Source organism: Camellia sinensis, chromosome 2 (assembly GCF_055761805.1).
Source record: "Camellia sinensis isolate YWXY chromosome 2, ASM5576180v1, whole genome shotgun sequence".
Lineage (NCBI taxonomy): Eukaryota > Viridiplantae > Streptophyta > Magnoliopsida > Ericales > Theaceae > Camellia > Camellia sinensis.
The window spans coordinates 207,001,519-207,015,717 of record NC_138962.1 but is presented as its reverse complement, the minus strand read 5'-3'; the positions used below and the strand labels follow the sequence as shown (position 1 = coordinate 207,015,717).

Genomic DNA, 14,199 nt, shown 5'->3' with positions numbered 1-14,199 from the left:
CGAAGAACAAACTAGACCGCTCGAGCGAAGAAAGCTCGCTCGAGCCAAGAAATGCAACTCTCAAGTCCAGAACCAGACGCAATTGCTCGCTCGAGTGAAGCCACTCTGGCTCGATCCACCAGACACGAACTCAACTCTCGCTCGAGCGACCAACTCCTCGCTCGAGCGAAGGTCCAAAAATCTGGGCAGCAGCACTAGGCTCCCAAACACAACCAACCTGTAACAAACCTGCCCAACACATCCTATAACTCAATATACAAAGTAAAGAGGATGCAAACAAGATAATAAACAACTACCAACATCCACGGACACATGTCCGGATCACTGTACAACAAGAGTAAACCCGGGATCGCTATATGGTTTTTATGTCTTTTAATAGTTTTCAAAAAGCAAAAAATAAAAATGATTTTTGAAAGTTCAATCAGTCTAACACTTTAACCAGACATTCTAATCAATTCTTGCCTCCATCTAAATAAAGAGGCTTTACAAGTAAGAGGAGGATTATCCCCCAATATTTTATCTATGGAGATTGGACCAAAAATAAGTAATTTACTGACTTGGGTATTTTTTTTTTTTCACAAACAAAATTATCATTTTGATTATTTCAGTTTTCTGAAAATTATGAAAGTCATAATAAGTATTTTGTCCATCAAAGTCATGGGAATTATAACATTACAACAATATTACATAATAGACACTTTAATTGGAAATTGGAATAGCCTTGAGAGGTATGGCCTTACGTAAAGTAATTCCAAACTTCTCGCTCATGTCTATATCTTTTGATTCCATTCCTCCTCCAAGCTTCCAATCAAAGGAGTGAAGAAGAGAAGCCAACATGAAGTGCACCATCTGATACGCCAACAGTATTCCTGGACACATCCTCCTTCCTGCGCCAAAAGGAATGAGCTCGAAATCTTGGCCTCTCATATCAACTTTAAGGTCTAAGAACCTTTCAGGTACAAATGAATCTGGATGTAACCATATGCTTGAGTCTCGCCCAATAGCCCATACATTAACAAGAACTTGTGCATTCTTGGGCACCATGAAACCACTTATTTCTACGTTAGCTTCGGCTTTATGGGGGAGTAGTAATGGTGCTGATGGGTGCAACCGAAGGATTTCTTTTACAACTGCTTGTAAGTAAGGTAGCCTAGAGATGTCTGCTTCTTGCACTATTCCATCATTACCAATGACTTCTTTGAGCTCAGCTTGTGCTTTTGCCAAAATTTTAGGCCTTTTTAGTAATTCTGCCATTGCCCATTCCACAGTGCTTGAAGTTGTGTCTGTTCCTGCAACAAATAAGTCCTAATATAAAGTAAAGTTAGTAAGTTGCTTTCATGAACAAATGACATTATTTTGTTTTAGAAACACATCAAAGTGACTAGGTGCAACTTTTTCATCACTAATACTGATGATGATAAGAGAAGGCTATGGATGGTACGAGAATAATAATAATAATGATAGTTGAACTCACTGAGATGGGCTATTTTGTATCAATAGGAGTGAATAGGCCAAATCACTAAGAATTATTTCCAATTAATAAAATTTTGTATCTTAATATTCTGTAGTATTCCACAAATATAAATCCATGGAACTCTTCACATATATCTCTGCTCCATGAAACTCTTGATCTGATCGTAATCCATGGAACTCTTCGTATATATATCTCTGCTCCTCATTACTTTGTTACTCAAAACAACAAATAGTAGGTATGCAAAGCAACTATGAGTCAATTAGGACTAGACAAAAGATAAGATGTTACAATCCGTAAGCTTCAAAGTTCAAACACACTTTGGGTATAAGATCTTGCTCTGCAACTCCTAATGGCTCGTACAAACGCCCTTTGGATAAGCTTCAAGTGGGCCCTCAAGACTTGGTTCTCAATCTTTTTTTTTCCTCAAATATTTAACTCCAAATATAAGATAAGATTAATTTGGCCAAATTTGTGTAGAATTTAAAACGCGAATACTAAATCCAATGCAATACAAATATAAGACAAGACAAATGGCAAATATTTAACTCCAAATCTAAGATAAGATTAATGGCTTTGAGCTTCAAATTGCAACAGTTTTGAACACTCATCCTAGCCTCTCAACCCACTACAACCAACCTCAAGTAATGTAAAACAAATGTCAAGGTTTGTCTACGAAAATCATTAACATGCTTAACACTCTAATAATGGTATAATTTAGATTGAACATAATGAAATTATGGTGATCATATAGGCAACATCAATAGGATGAAAAAGAAAAAAAAAATTATTATTATTTGAGTGTTATGGGTCAAATTGTTCAAAAATTCAATGAAAGCGTGAAAATGATTTATCCAAATGAAAAAGTCATAGGAAAAAAAGAAAGAAAGTTTATTTGTTCATATTTACTCACAAGAAATAAGTGTTTTATGTCATTGCAGCTCAACTGGGTATCATTTTCTTTCCTGAGATTGAGAAGCACCTCTAGGAAATCATCAATAGTTGGAGAAGACACAGAAGCTCTTAATTGCAACCTTTGATTAATAATCCCATCAAATATATCAAATAACCTTTGCATATAAGATTTTGTCTGACCTTGTAAACCTTGTGGGTCAATCAATTTAAACAATGGAAGATAGTCTGCAATATTAGGTTTCCCAGCAATTTCCATTAGAGCCCATACCAAATCCTTAAACTCTTGAGAAAAGTTTGAGTTATGGTGAGCTATGTCAATGGAGAAGAAGGTGTTTGATAGCAAATTAAGGGTGGCTGTAAAAGCAGCCTTTCCAATATCCACTTCTTGGCCATTTTCACAACTTTGTTTGACGTAATCAAGAAGCTCTCGTACCTTTTTTTGCCTAAGGCCTCGGTTTGCATCGAGGCAACGCGTGGAGAACACGTGTTCCTTGCATATCTTTCGGAGGTTTCGCCAAGGGCTCAACGCCGACGACCACACTATGGAAGCTTTGTGGTGGTTGAGTACTTGGACAACATTTGGGAGTGTTCGGCTAGAGAAAATTTGGTCATGTTTTTGTAGCACTTGTTCGGCAATACTTGGTGATGATACAACAATGGTTGTCATGGTCCCTAGCTTGAGGGACATTAGAGGGCCATAAATTTTGGAGAGATTGGAGAGTGATTCATGGGGTCTTTTGCCAAGTGCCAGAATGTTTCCGATGATCGGAAAAGGGTTCGGGCCTGGCGGAAGCCCGGCCCGGCCGGTGGAGCTAGACCGGAAGACATGAATGCATGTCCACACAAAGGACAGTACAAGAAGAAGTGTTAGATAATCCATATGGGTGTTTTGAAGAGAATTTGTAATTTTCTTGTAGCAGAACAAAAAATTTAGACTTATACATGAAGATAAGTGCGAAAGAATCTTTCAATTCATATTTGTTATTTTTTCTCTACCACATAATATATAATTTTTTTTTTGTTTTAATATAACCACAATAGTTGATAAATAGTTGATAATTTTCATTTTAATAACCTTTTCATAATTTTTACCACCAAGTGGTTTATTATTTCTTATGATATATTTTTGGGTACACACAGGGCCGCCCTGAGATTTAGGGGTCCAATGTGAATTTTGAAAATGGGACCCTTTTACATTAAAAAAAAAAAAAATCTATAGATAAAACGTTAAGTTACAACTTTTTTATTTGTTTATAGTCACAAAAAAATTTACTTGCACATATAATCATTAAAATTATAAATAAAAATTTACTTTTATATATTAAGATAGGAAGAAATTATTACAAATACTTAAAAAAATAAAAATCTAGTCTTGTTGTTTTTTTTTTGAGCCCCATGTTTTATTGGGCCTATAGTATTTGGGTCTTTTTTTAAATATCTAAAACACAAAATTATATTTGGAGGCCCATATTTTCAGCCCAAATTTGGGTGTCCAAGGCGCAGACTTTTCTTGCCTGCCCTCAGGGTCGGCCCTGGGTACACATCATAAATTATTCGCATATTCATAATTTCTATAACTAAATAACATAATATCTTTTGAGGAAAAATTATGGAGGGATCTCTCTACATATTTGTGTAAGAGTTTAAGGACAACGATAATTTGTTTGCTAGTTAAAATCCTTAAGAATTGAAATTTCATGAAGATAAGGACAAATTTCAACATGAATGTCAAGAATGCTCTTTTAACCATTGGTATGATGAAATTCTAGCATCTTCTCTCTTTACTGTAGACAAATTGTATTTTGGAATATGTTTCAAAATTTTAAAATTTAACAACTTTTGATCTGAAACTCTGCATTTTGTAAAATTTATATTTTTGGAATCGTCTCATCGAGATCAATCAAATAAGATTTATGATGAATGTGAAATTTTGAAAAGAAAAAAATATTCACCAAGTTTTTTGACTAAAAGTCAAAGAAATTTTTCTAACTTCTCAATTATTCAATTTTTGAAATTTCTTTGAGAGAATAAGTAATTTTAAAATTTCTCTCAAAGATTCTAAGTAATTTTAAAATTTTTGTGAGCAATTTTGTCAGTAAACTTAAGCCATGTTTGTTTGGACGGACTGGATTAGCATTCCCATGACTAATAGTCCTAGGACTACGAATTCGTTGGATTATGTATCCTATCTTAACTAATAGTTAAGTTTAAAATAATTAGTCCGTACTTCAATTATTTAACCAAACATTGGATTAATAATTTTATTGGATTATTAGTCAAATCCTAAGCTCATGTCCACTCAAACAAACATGGCCTTAAAGTCAATTACAGTGACTTTTAACTGATTTTAGTAAAATTTCTCTGACTTGGGTCAATGAAATTATATATATGTATATATATATATATTTTAATTCATATTCATTATAGATCTTTTTTGATGAATCTTAATAAGAGAATTCAAAAAATATAAATTTTATAAAAAATAAATATGTAAATAAAAAGTTATTAAATCATTCCAAAAATAACCTAACAAATTATTAGTGCCGGGAATACTATGGTCAAATGATGTTGGATGTCTTAGACGACTTGAATTAAAAAACTTTTTTTCCTAGCTCCTTCAACTATTAAATGTTTATAACGGGGGGCTGTAGCTAAATCTCCTACGATTTGTCTTATTAGGAGTTCACATCATAAATTTCACTTATGAGGATTTAGAAAGAATTCCATGTGAACAAAATGGTGCCATAGCGTATTAAAAATCGTCAAGGGGACTCTAGTTGATCTTGTTGATTAAGTCTGCACTTCTTCGTACGACGTCGCTCTACTCCCTAAAAACACAAACGTGAGCTAGTCGGCGGGGGTGTGCCGGATACCTCTTCGATGCCTAAGTCTGAAAAATAGACAAATAAACAAAAAACTCTGTGTATTCGGGAATCAAAGTTGTGTTACCTTTTCATAGGTGATGTTATGAGCTTTTATAGGTTCCGTGTGGCACAATCCTAGTAGGACTCTTACTCTTCCATGTAGAGTCCTCCTAGGAATCACATTCTTGAAAGATAATGCTTATCCTTCAACACCCCCCTCACTGCTTAAACCAAGTGAGATGGTTTTACCACGGTTGGATGTCAATACGACCGAGATAACATGGCCATGCTAAAGCCGCAGACTAGACCGAGCTCCAACTAGCTCGGTTCTTCCTTTCACTGCGCGCGTACCTCGGCTGACATTCCAACTGGGTTGCCCGAAACCGTGCTATCCACAATGAGTTTGGATCGAGCTAACCAATAGCAAGGTTCTGAGGAAAGTTCAACATACTTCGGCCCAACATAGTATGACCAAGCTAACTGTTACCGCGCCAACCTTGGCGACCGAGCTAACCACCAAGCTCCTTCGGACCGGACTAATTACAAGGCCCTTTTACTCTGCCCTTCTCACCGTGGCCCACAGAATGACCCATTACCTAGCTCGGCCCAATTTATATATAAATTACTCTCTCAATTGCCCCTTAATTTCCATCTGCGCAGCATGATAGGGATTACCTGCTACCAGCCGAGCTAAGAAAATCTTTAGCCTTCCAACCGAACTAAACCCATACTGTGCTATCAATTAGTCTGGTCAAACTGTCTTTTCAGCCGTTGTTTTTGAATCGGTTTATATTCCCTGGACACGTGGCAAACTCTTATGGGTTCATCATAGCTGTCACGCCGCCCTCGTACCTCGTGAATTTTGAACAGTCCCGCCTTTTTTCTTTCCATTTTTACAAAACAAATCCTTATACTACAAACCGTTTCACTTGCACTTATTCATCTTCTCTTTTTCTTGCTCGAACCTCCATTGCTGCCACTCTTGCACCTGCGAAGCTTGCATTTTCGACATCTCCTTCGCGGTTTCAGACCCACATCCCTCCTTCTTCAATCTGTAAGTAACTTAATCCCTTTTTGCTTTCTGTTTGAATAGTTTACATGTACTAAATGTGCTTTCCCAAAACACTTTTTTTAAAAATAGTTTTTCTCTTAAACGAGTAAGAACAACTTGAATGATACCCACCACTACTGATTTTGCGAGAAAATTGAACTGTGACGTCTTAGATCTGAAATCATACTCCAACTGGACTAGGAAGTAGTTTGTAATAGGTGCAAGCCTTAGCAAAACTGAACAACCGAGCTAAGATTTCATGAACACTTGCTGTTTCAAGTAGGTCTAAGAACCTTTTGCTTTACTTAGCCGAGCTAGCGAATTAGATTAGGTTTGCACAATGCCGCACTAGAAAGCCTCAACCATTGACCGAGCCTAAACTTGGGCCTAAACCAGCTCCCTTAGTTCAAACCGAACTAAGATTGCTGCCCCAATGGCTCGACCGGGCTAAAGCCCTTTGCTTAAACCGAGCTAAGTCTATGTAACCGAGCTAGGACTTCTTTAACCGAGCTAGGACTTTATTTATCTTGCCTATATTTCTTGTAGCACGGTCCCACGATCTGTGCTTAACACCGTTCTTTTTTACTTTGCAGACTCTGACTAGGTTGGCCAGGCACTCCTCTGATTGCTCAACCGAGCTACTAGGCGCCTTTTCTTGACCGAGCTAATCCTTCAGCTAATTTATTGATAATTTAACAATCAATGGGTAAATATAGGTTTTTAGTAAACTCACCAGGGGCCATAGCTGAATTTCGTAAGGACTACCAAATTTCGGATGATGTCCACCTTTCACTAGCCGAACTAGACACCATCCATTGGGGAAAACACGGCTTTGTCCCTTTTAACGTTATTTCCATCGTAGAGTGCAGTCTGTGATTCTCTGTACAACCCCTTATTTGTGAATTTCTTAGACAAACCAAGCTCTGCCCTACCCAACTTTCCACTAATTTTTATCGCATAATAAACGGCATTGCCGAGCTAAACCGTCGGGCTGGCCTTAATCTCGGTCTAGCCAAGCTCTTCCATCAATACTCCATAGGATCGGCCGAAGATGGCTGGGTTTACTATTTAAGAATAAGGCGCCGGCATGAAAAAATAATAAAGGATACCCCGGATAAAGACGTGAATGATGATGATTTCTTCTCAGTATCTGAGAACTTTGAGGACCATCAAGCCCAGATCCTTGGTCATAGAATAAATTGGAACAAGGGTGTAGCAGGTAGGGTTACCTCGGCTTTATTGCATGCTTTTCTGTACCTCGGTTTTCACTTTATGAACTGAACTAACTGTTGTCTTCCTTTATGCAGATTTGAACTTTCTTAAGTCCCAACACAGCTACCCCAACTTGAATGTTCTTCGAGTCGCACTCTGCTATCCAAACAGAGGCTAGGTCGAGCTACTGAATTTCTAACCGACCTACCGATATAGCGGCTGCAGGAAGACTAGAGTGACCGATTTTCTCCTTGAACCTTCGCCAGAGCCAGATTTATCCTTGCCTCAAATCAATCTCATCCCACTAACTGCCGAACAAGAAATGGCCAAGAAAAGAGCAGTGAGGGCCCTTCTAACCGAAACAAACCAAGCCGAGGTACCACCAGCAAGCCAACCACAAGAGACCGTGGTGGCCTTACCAACCGCTCAGCCCTCATTATCTCGTCCAAGCAAGTATGCTTGGACTTCCACAACCGAGCCACGCCTTGTTGATGAAGAAGATACCATTCCTCCACCAAGCCATCCACCGAGCCCACAACCGGAGCGCTCCGACCGAGCTAGCTCTTCTAAGTGGGCTCCAAAGATCACTTTTCAGAACCGTGCTATTCGGGACACTGATTTAGTGGTCGCTGAAAAGGACCACCTAATGGCATTCAATCTGGCCAAGAGCGTTTGCCGTCCACCTGACATGGAGCACCACGACCACCTAACCGAGCTGAAGGCCCTTCGCTCGTCCACAAAATCCATGGTGCTGGTAAGTAGCTCCTTTGCTAGTCTTTCAAATTCTTACGACTTTTTGCTCGGTTGTGCTGAAAATTGCCTTACCAACCTTTTGCAGGCCATACAGAAAAACCACATCGCTCACAAGCGAGTGTTGTAACTTCGCAAAACCACCAGGCAGGCCATGGCCGAGGCTAATGAAAAGGCGGCCGAGCTAAAAAAGTCCCAACAGAAGACGGTCGAGCTAGAGGTCGAGGTGGTTCGACTCACTGGGCTAGTTACCTCGGCTAATGTTGATAAACAAAAGGCCCTGGCCGTGATGAAAGATAAATATCTGCGCGAGCTGGCCAAGCTTGAAGGAAAAAAGAATGCCGAAATAACAAAGCTTGAGAAGAAGCTGGAGGATGCGGAGGACCGCAGTTTCAAAGATGGTGAAGCCCTGTACATCAAGCAATGTGAAGCTGCGAAGGACCTGTTCTTTAAATGTGGGTGGAGGGAGGCTGTGACGCAGCTCGGTCATGGACCTGAGATCGAGGTCTTCAATCCTCCTTCATATTTCATACCGAGCTCACTGGCGGAGTATGCTGCTACCATTCAGCAACAATTTCTGGAGGAGGAGGATGAAGATGAAGCCCCAGAAGACAACACTCAATCCGGTCGCCGGTCTACCTCCCCAACTCTAGAGGTCTCCATCCCACCTTTGCCAGCTGTGTCCGATTCTGTGCCTCCAACCGAGCTTAACCAGAGCGTGGTTGCCACAACCGAGCTACCTCTAGATGAAGACCGGGTGGTTTTAGATGCTGACTTAGATGACCTGTTTGCTTGACTTATGTATTTTTCTTCTTTTTTTTCTTTTGGAAAGAGATTATAGTCGGGCTGAAGTCCCCCATTTTGTACGTGATTTGAATCTTCAATGAAATCTTCTTTTGTTGGAACTGTTGTTTCGGTTTACTCTTATGCTTGCCTTTACTTTTCAAAAATATTCTGAATGTAGTATAACATTTTCCAGCCGAGGTAAATATCTCGGTTTTAGCTTTGCAATCTGACTAGCCATACCTACCAACCTCTTTAGTCTTGATCCTTATCTCGGCTAAAGAACAATAAGCGTTGGTTTTTCCAGCCAACCACTCTTCAGCCTAGATCCTTACTCCGGCTGAAAAGTACTAAGTGTTGGTTTTTCCAGCCAACTTCTTCAGCCTAGATCCTTATCTCGGCTGAAGAACAATAAGTGTTGGTTTTTCCAGCCAACCACTCTTCAGCCTAGATCCTTACTTCGGCTGAGGAGTAATAAGTGCTGGTTTTTCCAGCCAACCTCTTCAGCCTAGATCCTTATCTCGGCTGAAGAACAATAAGTGTTGGTTTTTCCAGCCAACCACTCTTCAGCCTAGATCCTTACTTCGGTTGAAGAGTACTAAGTGTTGGTTTTTCCAGCCAACCTCTAAGTTGGTTTTTCCTGCCAACCTAGAGTGAAGTGTTTGGTTATTTCGACCAAACGTCCTGCAGCCTGGATCCTTATCCTGGGCTTAGGAAGGGTGTTAGTTTTTCCAGTCAACCTTTAAGTTGGTTATTCTTGCTAACTTAGAGTAAAGTGTTTGGTTATTCCGGCCAAACGTCCTGCAGCCTGGATCCTTATCCTGGGCTTAGGAGGGGTGTTGGTTTTTCCAGCCAACCTCTAAGTTGGTTATTCCTGCCAACTTAGAGTAAAGTGTTTGGTTATTCCGGCCAAACGTCCTGCAGCCTGGATCCTTATCCTGGGCTTAGCAGGGGTGTTGGTTATTCCGGCCAACTATACTTTCAATGCCCTTAGCTTAGTAAAACAATCTTTTACAGAAGGAAACAATCTAAACTGAAAAGAAACTACTTATTTTATTGAGAAAAGAAAACTACAACTGGGTTTAAAGAAAAGCTAAAAATAAAATAGTTTGAGATTGGCAGTGTTCCATGGCCTGGGAATGGCTTTGTTGTTTTCATCTTCCAAGTGGTATGCCTCTTTTCCTGCTAATCCAGCCACCTTGTAGGGTCCTTCCCAGTTGGGCCCTAACTTGCCGTCTCCGGGTACCAGGGTGTTTCCCATTACTTTGCGCAGTACCCAATCTCCAACCTTGAATTGCCTTGGATGTACTATCTTGTTGTATTTTCTGGATAACTCTTGTTGGTACGAGGCAATGTGAACTAGTGCTCTTTCTCTTCTTTCGTCCGCAAGGTCGAGCTCTAATACTATGGCTTCTCCATTTAAGTCTGGATCAAAATTTTCACTTCTAATTGTGGGGAGGCCAACTTCCAGTGGGATTACTGCTTCCATGCCATAGGCTAAGGAAAAGGGTGTTTCTCCGGTTGATCGCCGAGGTGTGGTACGGTAAGCCCATAAAACATGAGGAAGTTCCTCGGCCCACTTGCCTTTTGCTTTCTCTAACCTTTTCTTCAATCCATCCAAGACGACCTTGTTTGATGCTTCCGCTTGGCCTTGTTTGATGCTTCCGCCTGGCCATTTGCTTGGGGGTATGCCGGTGTAGAGCTGTAGAATTCTATTTTGTACTCCTCACAAAAGCCTCTAAAAATTTTGCCGTTGAACTGAGTGCCGTTGTCTGATATTAGTGCCTTGGGTATGCCGAACCGTGTGATGATATTCTGCCAGACAAACTTCTTCATATCTTTCTCTTTTATTGATGCTAGTGCTTCTGTCTCCACCCACTTTGTAAAGTAGTCTGTTACTGCAAGGAAGAACTTTCTGTTGCCGGGTGCTGTTGGAAATGGTCCTACTATGTCCAAGCCCCACATTGCAAAGGGCCATGGGCTTGTCAATGGTAGGAGTTCTCTGGATGGTTGATGTATTTGGTGTGCGAACTTCTGACATTTCTCGCACTTCTTGACATACTTCTCTGAATCCGCTTGCATGTATGGCCACCAATATCCTTGCGAGATGGATCTGTAAGCTAACGATCTTCCTCCTTGATGACTTCCGCATACGCCTTCGTGAATTTCGAATAGGAATGCTTCGACCTTGCTGGGATGGACACACTTCAAGTAAGGTCCTATGAAGGATTTCTTGTACAAGGCCATTGATGGGGAGAGCCAAAATCGCTGCGACTTTGCTCTTATTTTGTTGGCCTCTTTCTTCTCTTTCGATAGGACGCCGTCTTTTAAGAACATTATAATGGGATCCATCCATGAAGGGCCTAGTCCGGTGTAGCATACCTCTTCTACTTCGGGTTCTTCAATGCTTGGTTTTGGTAGGTAATCAATCAGTAACAGATGAGGGATGGATGTATCTGCCATCGAAGTAAAGCCTGGTAGTTCGTCTGCTCTGCTGTTTTCTTCTCTGCCGATCTGCTCTATCCGCACTATTTTAAATTTCTTGATCTCTTTTTTGACTAACTCTTGGTACTTAGCCATCCTATCATCTTTTGCTTCGTAGTCTCCTGAAATTTGGTTTATCACCAGCTGTGAGTCACTGTAAACCATTACTTTGGTGGCCTTCATGTAGAATGCTGATTTCAGTCCTGCTAAAAGTGCTTCATATTCCGCCTTTTTGTTTGATGCCAGGAAGCCAAGGTTGACTGCTTGTTCCACCACTAGGCCATCTGGTGAGATGAAGACTATGCCGAGTCCTACTCCGTGCCTGTTGGATGCTCCATCCACAAAGAGCTTCCACATCTCTCCAACGAATAACTTCCAGCAGGTAGAGGGATCGGATGATGCCTTGGGGTCCTGAATGTTGCTGGTGTTTTCTTCAAAGTCCATGCTTGCTGTTTGCCCTTCATTATTTGATTGTACCAAGTCTTCATTTGTTGACGAGTCTTTGCTTGGTGTAGCATGGTTTGCTTCTTCCTCCCTTACTTTCTGGTCTGCCTTAGGGTCTGACTGGGTATCCTGCACCAGGGGTTGCGCTATTCCGGCGTCAACTTCTAACCCTAGTTTGGTTGTATCAGTCAGGTCGACTGGGCAGATATGATGACTTCCTGGGGTGAATTCTACGACAAAGTCTGCCAAGGCTTGGGCTTTTATCGTGGTTCTGGGTTGGAACTTGATGTCGAACTGTCCCAACTCGACTGCCCATTTCAAGACTCGTCCAGAAAAGTTCGCCCTCTCAAACAAAGCTTTTAATGGAAAAGCTGTGAGGACGATTATTGTGTGGTCATGGAAGTAATGCGACAATTTCCTTGATGCCATCATCAAGGCTAAGGCCAATTTTTCCAACGGTAAGTGCCTGGTTTCTGCGCCCAACAATGTCTTGCTGACATAAAAGATGGGTAGATGTTGGATTCCTTTCGTTCGAGCCAACACTGCGCTGATTGCGTGTTGTGAAACTGCTAAGTACAAGAATAGTTCTTCTCCAGGTATTGGGGTCACTAGCAACGGCGGAGAAGACATGTATTCTTTCAGACTTTCTAGGGCGCGGTCGCATTCTTCATCCCACACAAACTTGGCCTTTAATGCTTGAAAAAATGGTCGACATCTGTTCGACGATCGACTAATGAACCAGTTGAGCGCGACTGTCATATCGGTGAGATGCTGTACTTCTTTTATTGAGTTGGGCCTCTCCAGATCTTGAATTGCTTTGATCTGAGAAGGGTCTGCCTCTATACCTCGGTTGGTCACCAGGAAGCCTAGGAACTTGCCAGATCCTACGCCGAACGCACACTTGGATGCAGTAAGGCTTAGCTTGTGCTTCTTCAGGATCTGAAACATCTCTCTTAGGTCCCTGAGATGGTCATTCTTATCCTTGCTCTTGACCACCATGTCGTCGATGTAAGCTTCCATTGTTCTGCCTAACAATGGTTCGAACATCTTGGTGACCATCCGTTGGAATGTTGCCCCTGCGTTCTTAAGGCCAAAGGGCATGACCTTGTAACAATATAGTCCTCTTGGCGTTGTAAAAGATGTAACCTCCTGGTCTGGCTCATACATGGTGATCTAATGGTACCCTTTGTATGCATCAAGAAAGCTAAGAAGGTTGTGTCCTGCCGTCAGATCTACCAGTTGGTCTATCCGTGGAAGAGGAAAGCTGTCTTTTGGGCATGCCTTGTTGACCGTTTTGTAGTCCACACAGACACGCCATTTTTCATTCTTCTTAAGCACTACTATTGTGTTGGAGATCCATCTAGGGTAGTGCACCTCTCTGATAGCTCCTGTTTCTAGCAGGTTTTCTACTTCTTCCGCCACTATCTCGGCATGGTGGAGTGCTGATCTACGAGTGCGCTGTATAATTGGTTTGGCAGTTGGGTGGACATTCAATTGGTGACAGATGAAGCTTGGGTCAATGCCAGGCATGTCATACGGCGTCCAGGCAAATACTTCGATGTTAGAGGTCACGAATTCCATGACCTCTATTCTCTCAGTGCTGGACATAGATGAGCCAAGCAAAAAGAACTTATCCGGGTTCTTTTCATCTATTCTTACCTGTACCAAGTCTTCCACTGCCTTCTGTTCAGTGGCTTTGTCAACATCCGCAAACAATTCATTACCCTCGGGCTCTTCCACCATCTGAACAAACCCCTTGGCAGCTCGGCTGCCATTTACCGTGACGAAGCATTGCTTGGACATAATTTGGTCTCCATAGACCTCTTCAATTACTCTGGCTTCGTTGGGGAACCGCATTACTTGATGGTAGGTTGACGCTACCGCTCTCATGGCATGCAGCCATGTCCTTCCCAAGATTATGTTATAAGTGGAGGGTACTTTCAATACCCAGAATTCCACTTGTTTATTTATGCTTCCTGCTCTGACTGAGAGGATTATCTTGCCGACTGGCCACTCTGGCATTGAGTTGAACCCGATTAGGGGAGATACGGCAGGTGCCAAGTCTTTATCTTTCAGTTTTAGTTGTTTGAAGGTTTCGTAATACATTATCTCGCATGAGCTTCCTTGGTCGATCAAAATCCATTTGATATCGTAATCCATGACGCGGAGTGTGATGACCAGTGCATCATTGTGAGGGCAATATATCCTTGCTAAGTTTTTATCTG

The 14,199-nt window shown here is 41.3% G+C and overlaps 1 protein-coding gene across 1 annotated transcript; it reads right to left on the bottom strand.

Annotated features, from left to right (window-relative positions):
• Nucleotides 1-529: 529 nt before the first annotated feature.
• On the bottom strand, nucleotides 530-3,332 carry LOC114267795 (cytochrome P450 76T24). Its single transcript, XM_028208856.2, has 2 exons — nucleotides 2,385-3,332; nucleotides 530-1,305 (listed from the first exon to the last, which is right to left on the bottom strand). Exons 1-2 carry the CDS (start codon nucleotides 3,264-3,266, stop codon nucleotides 700-702), a joined length of 1,488 nt encoding a protein of 495 aa, XP_028064657.1. The 5' UTR covers nucleotides 3,267-3,332; the 3' UTR covers nucleotides 530-699.
• Nucleotides 3,333-14,199: the final 10,867 nt, after the last annotated feature.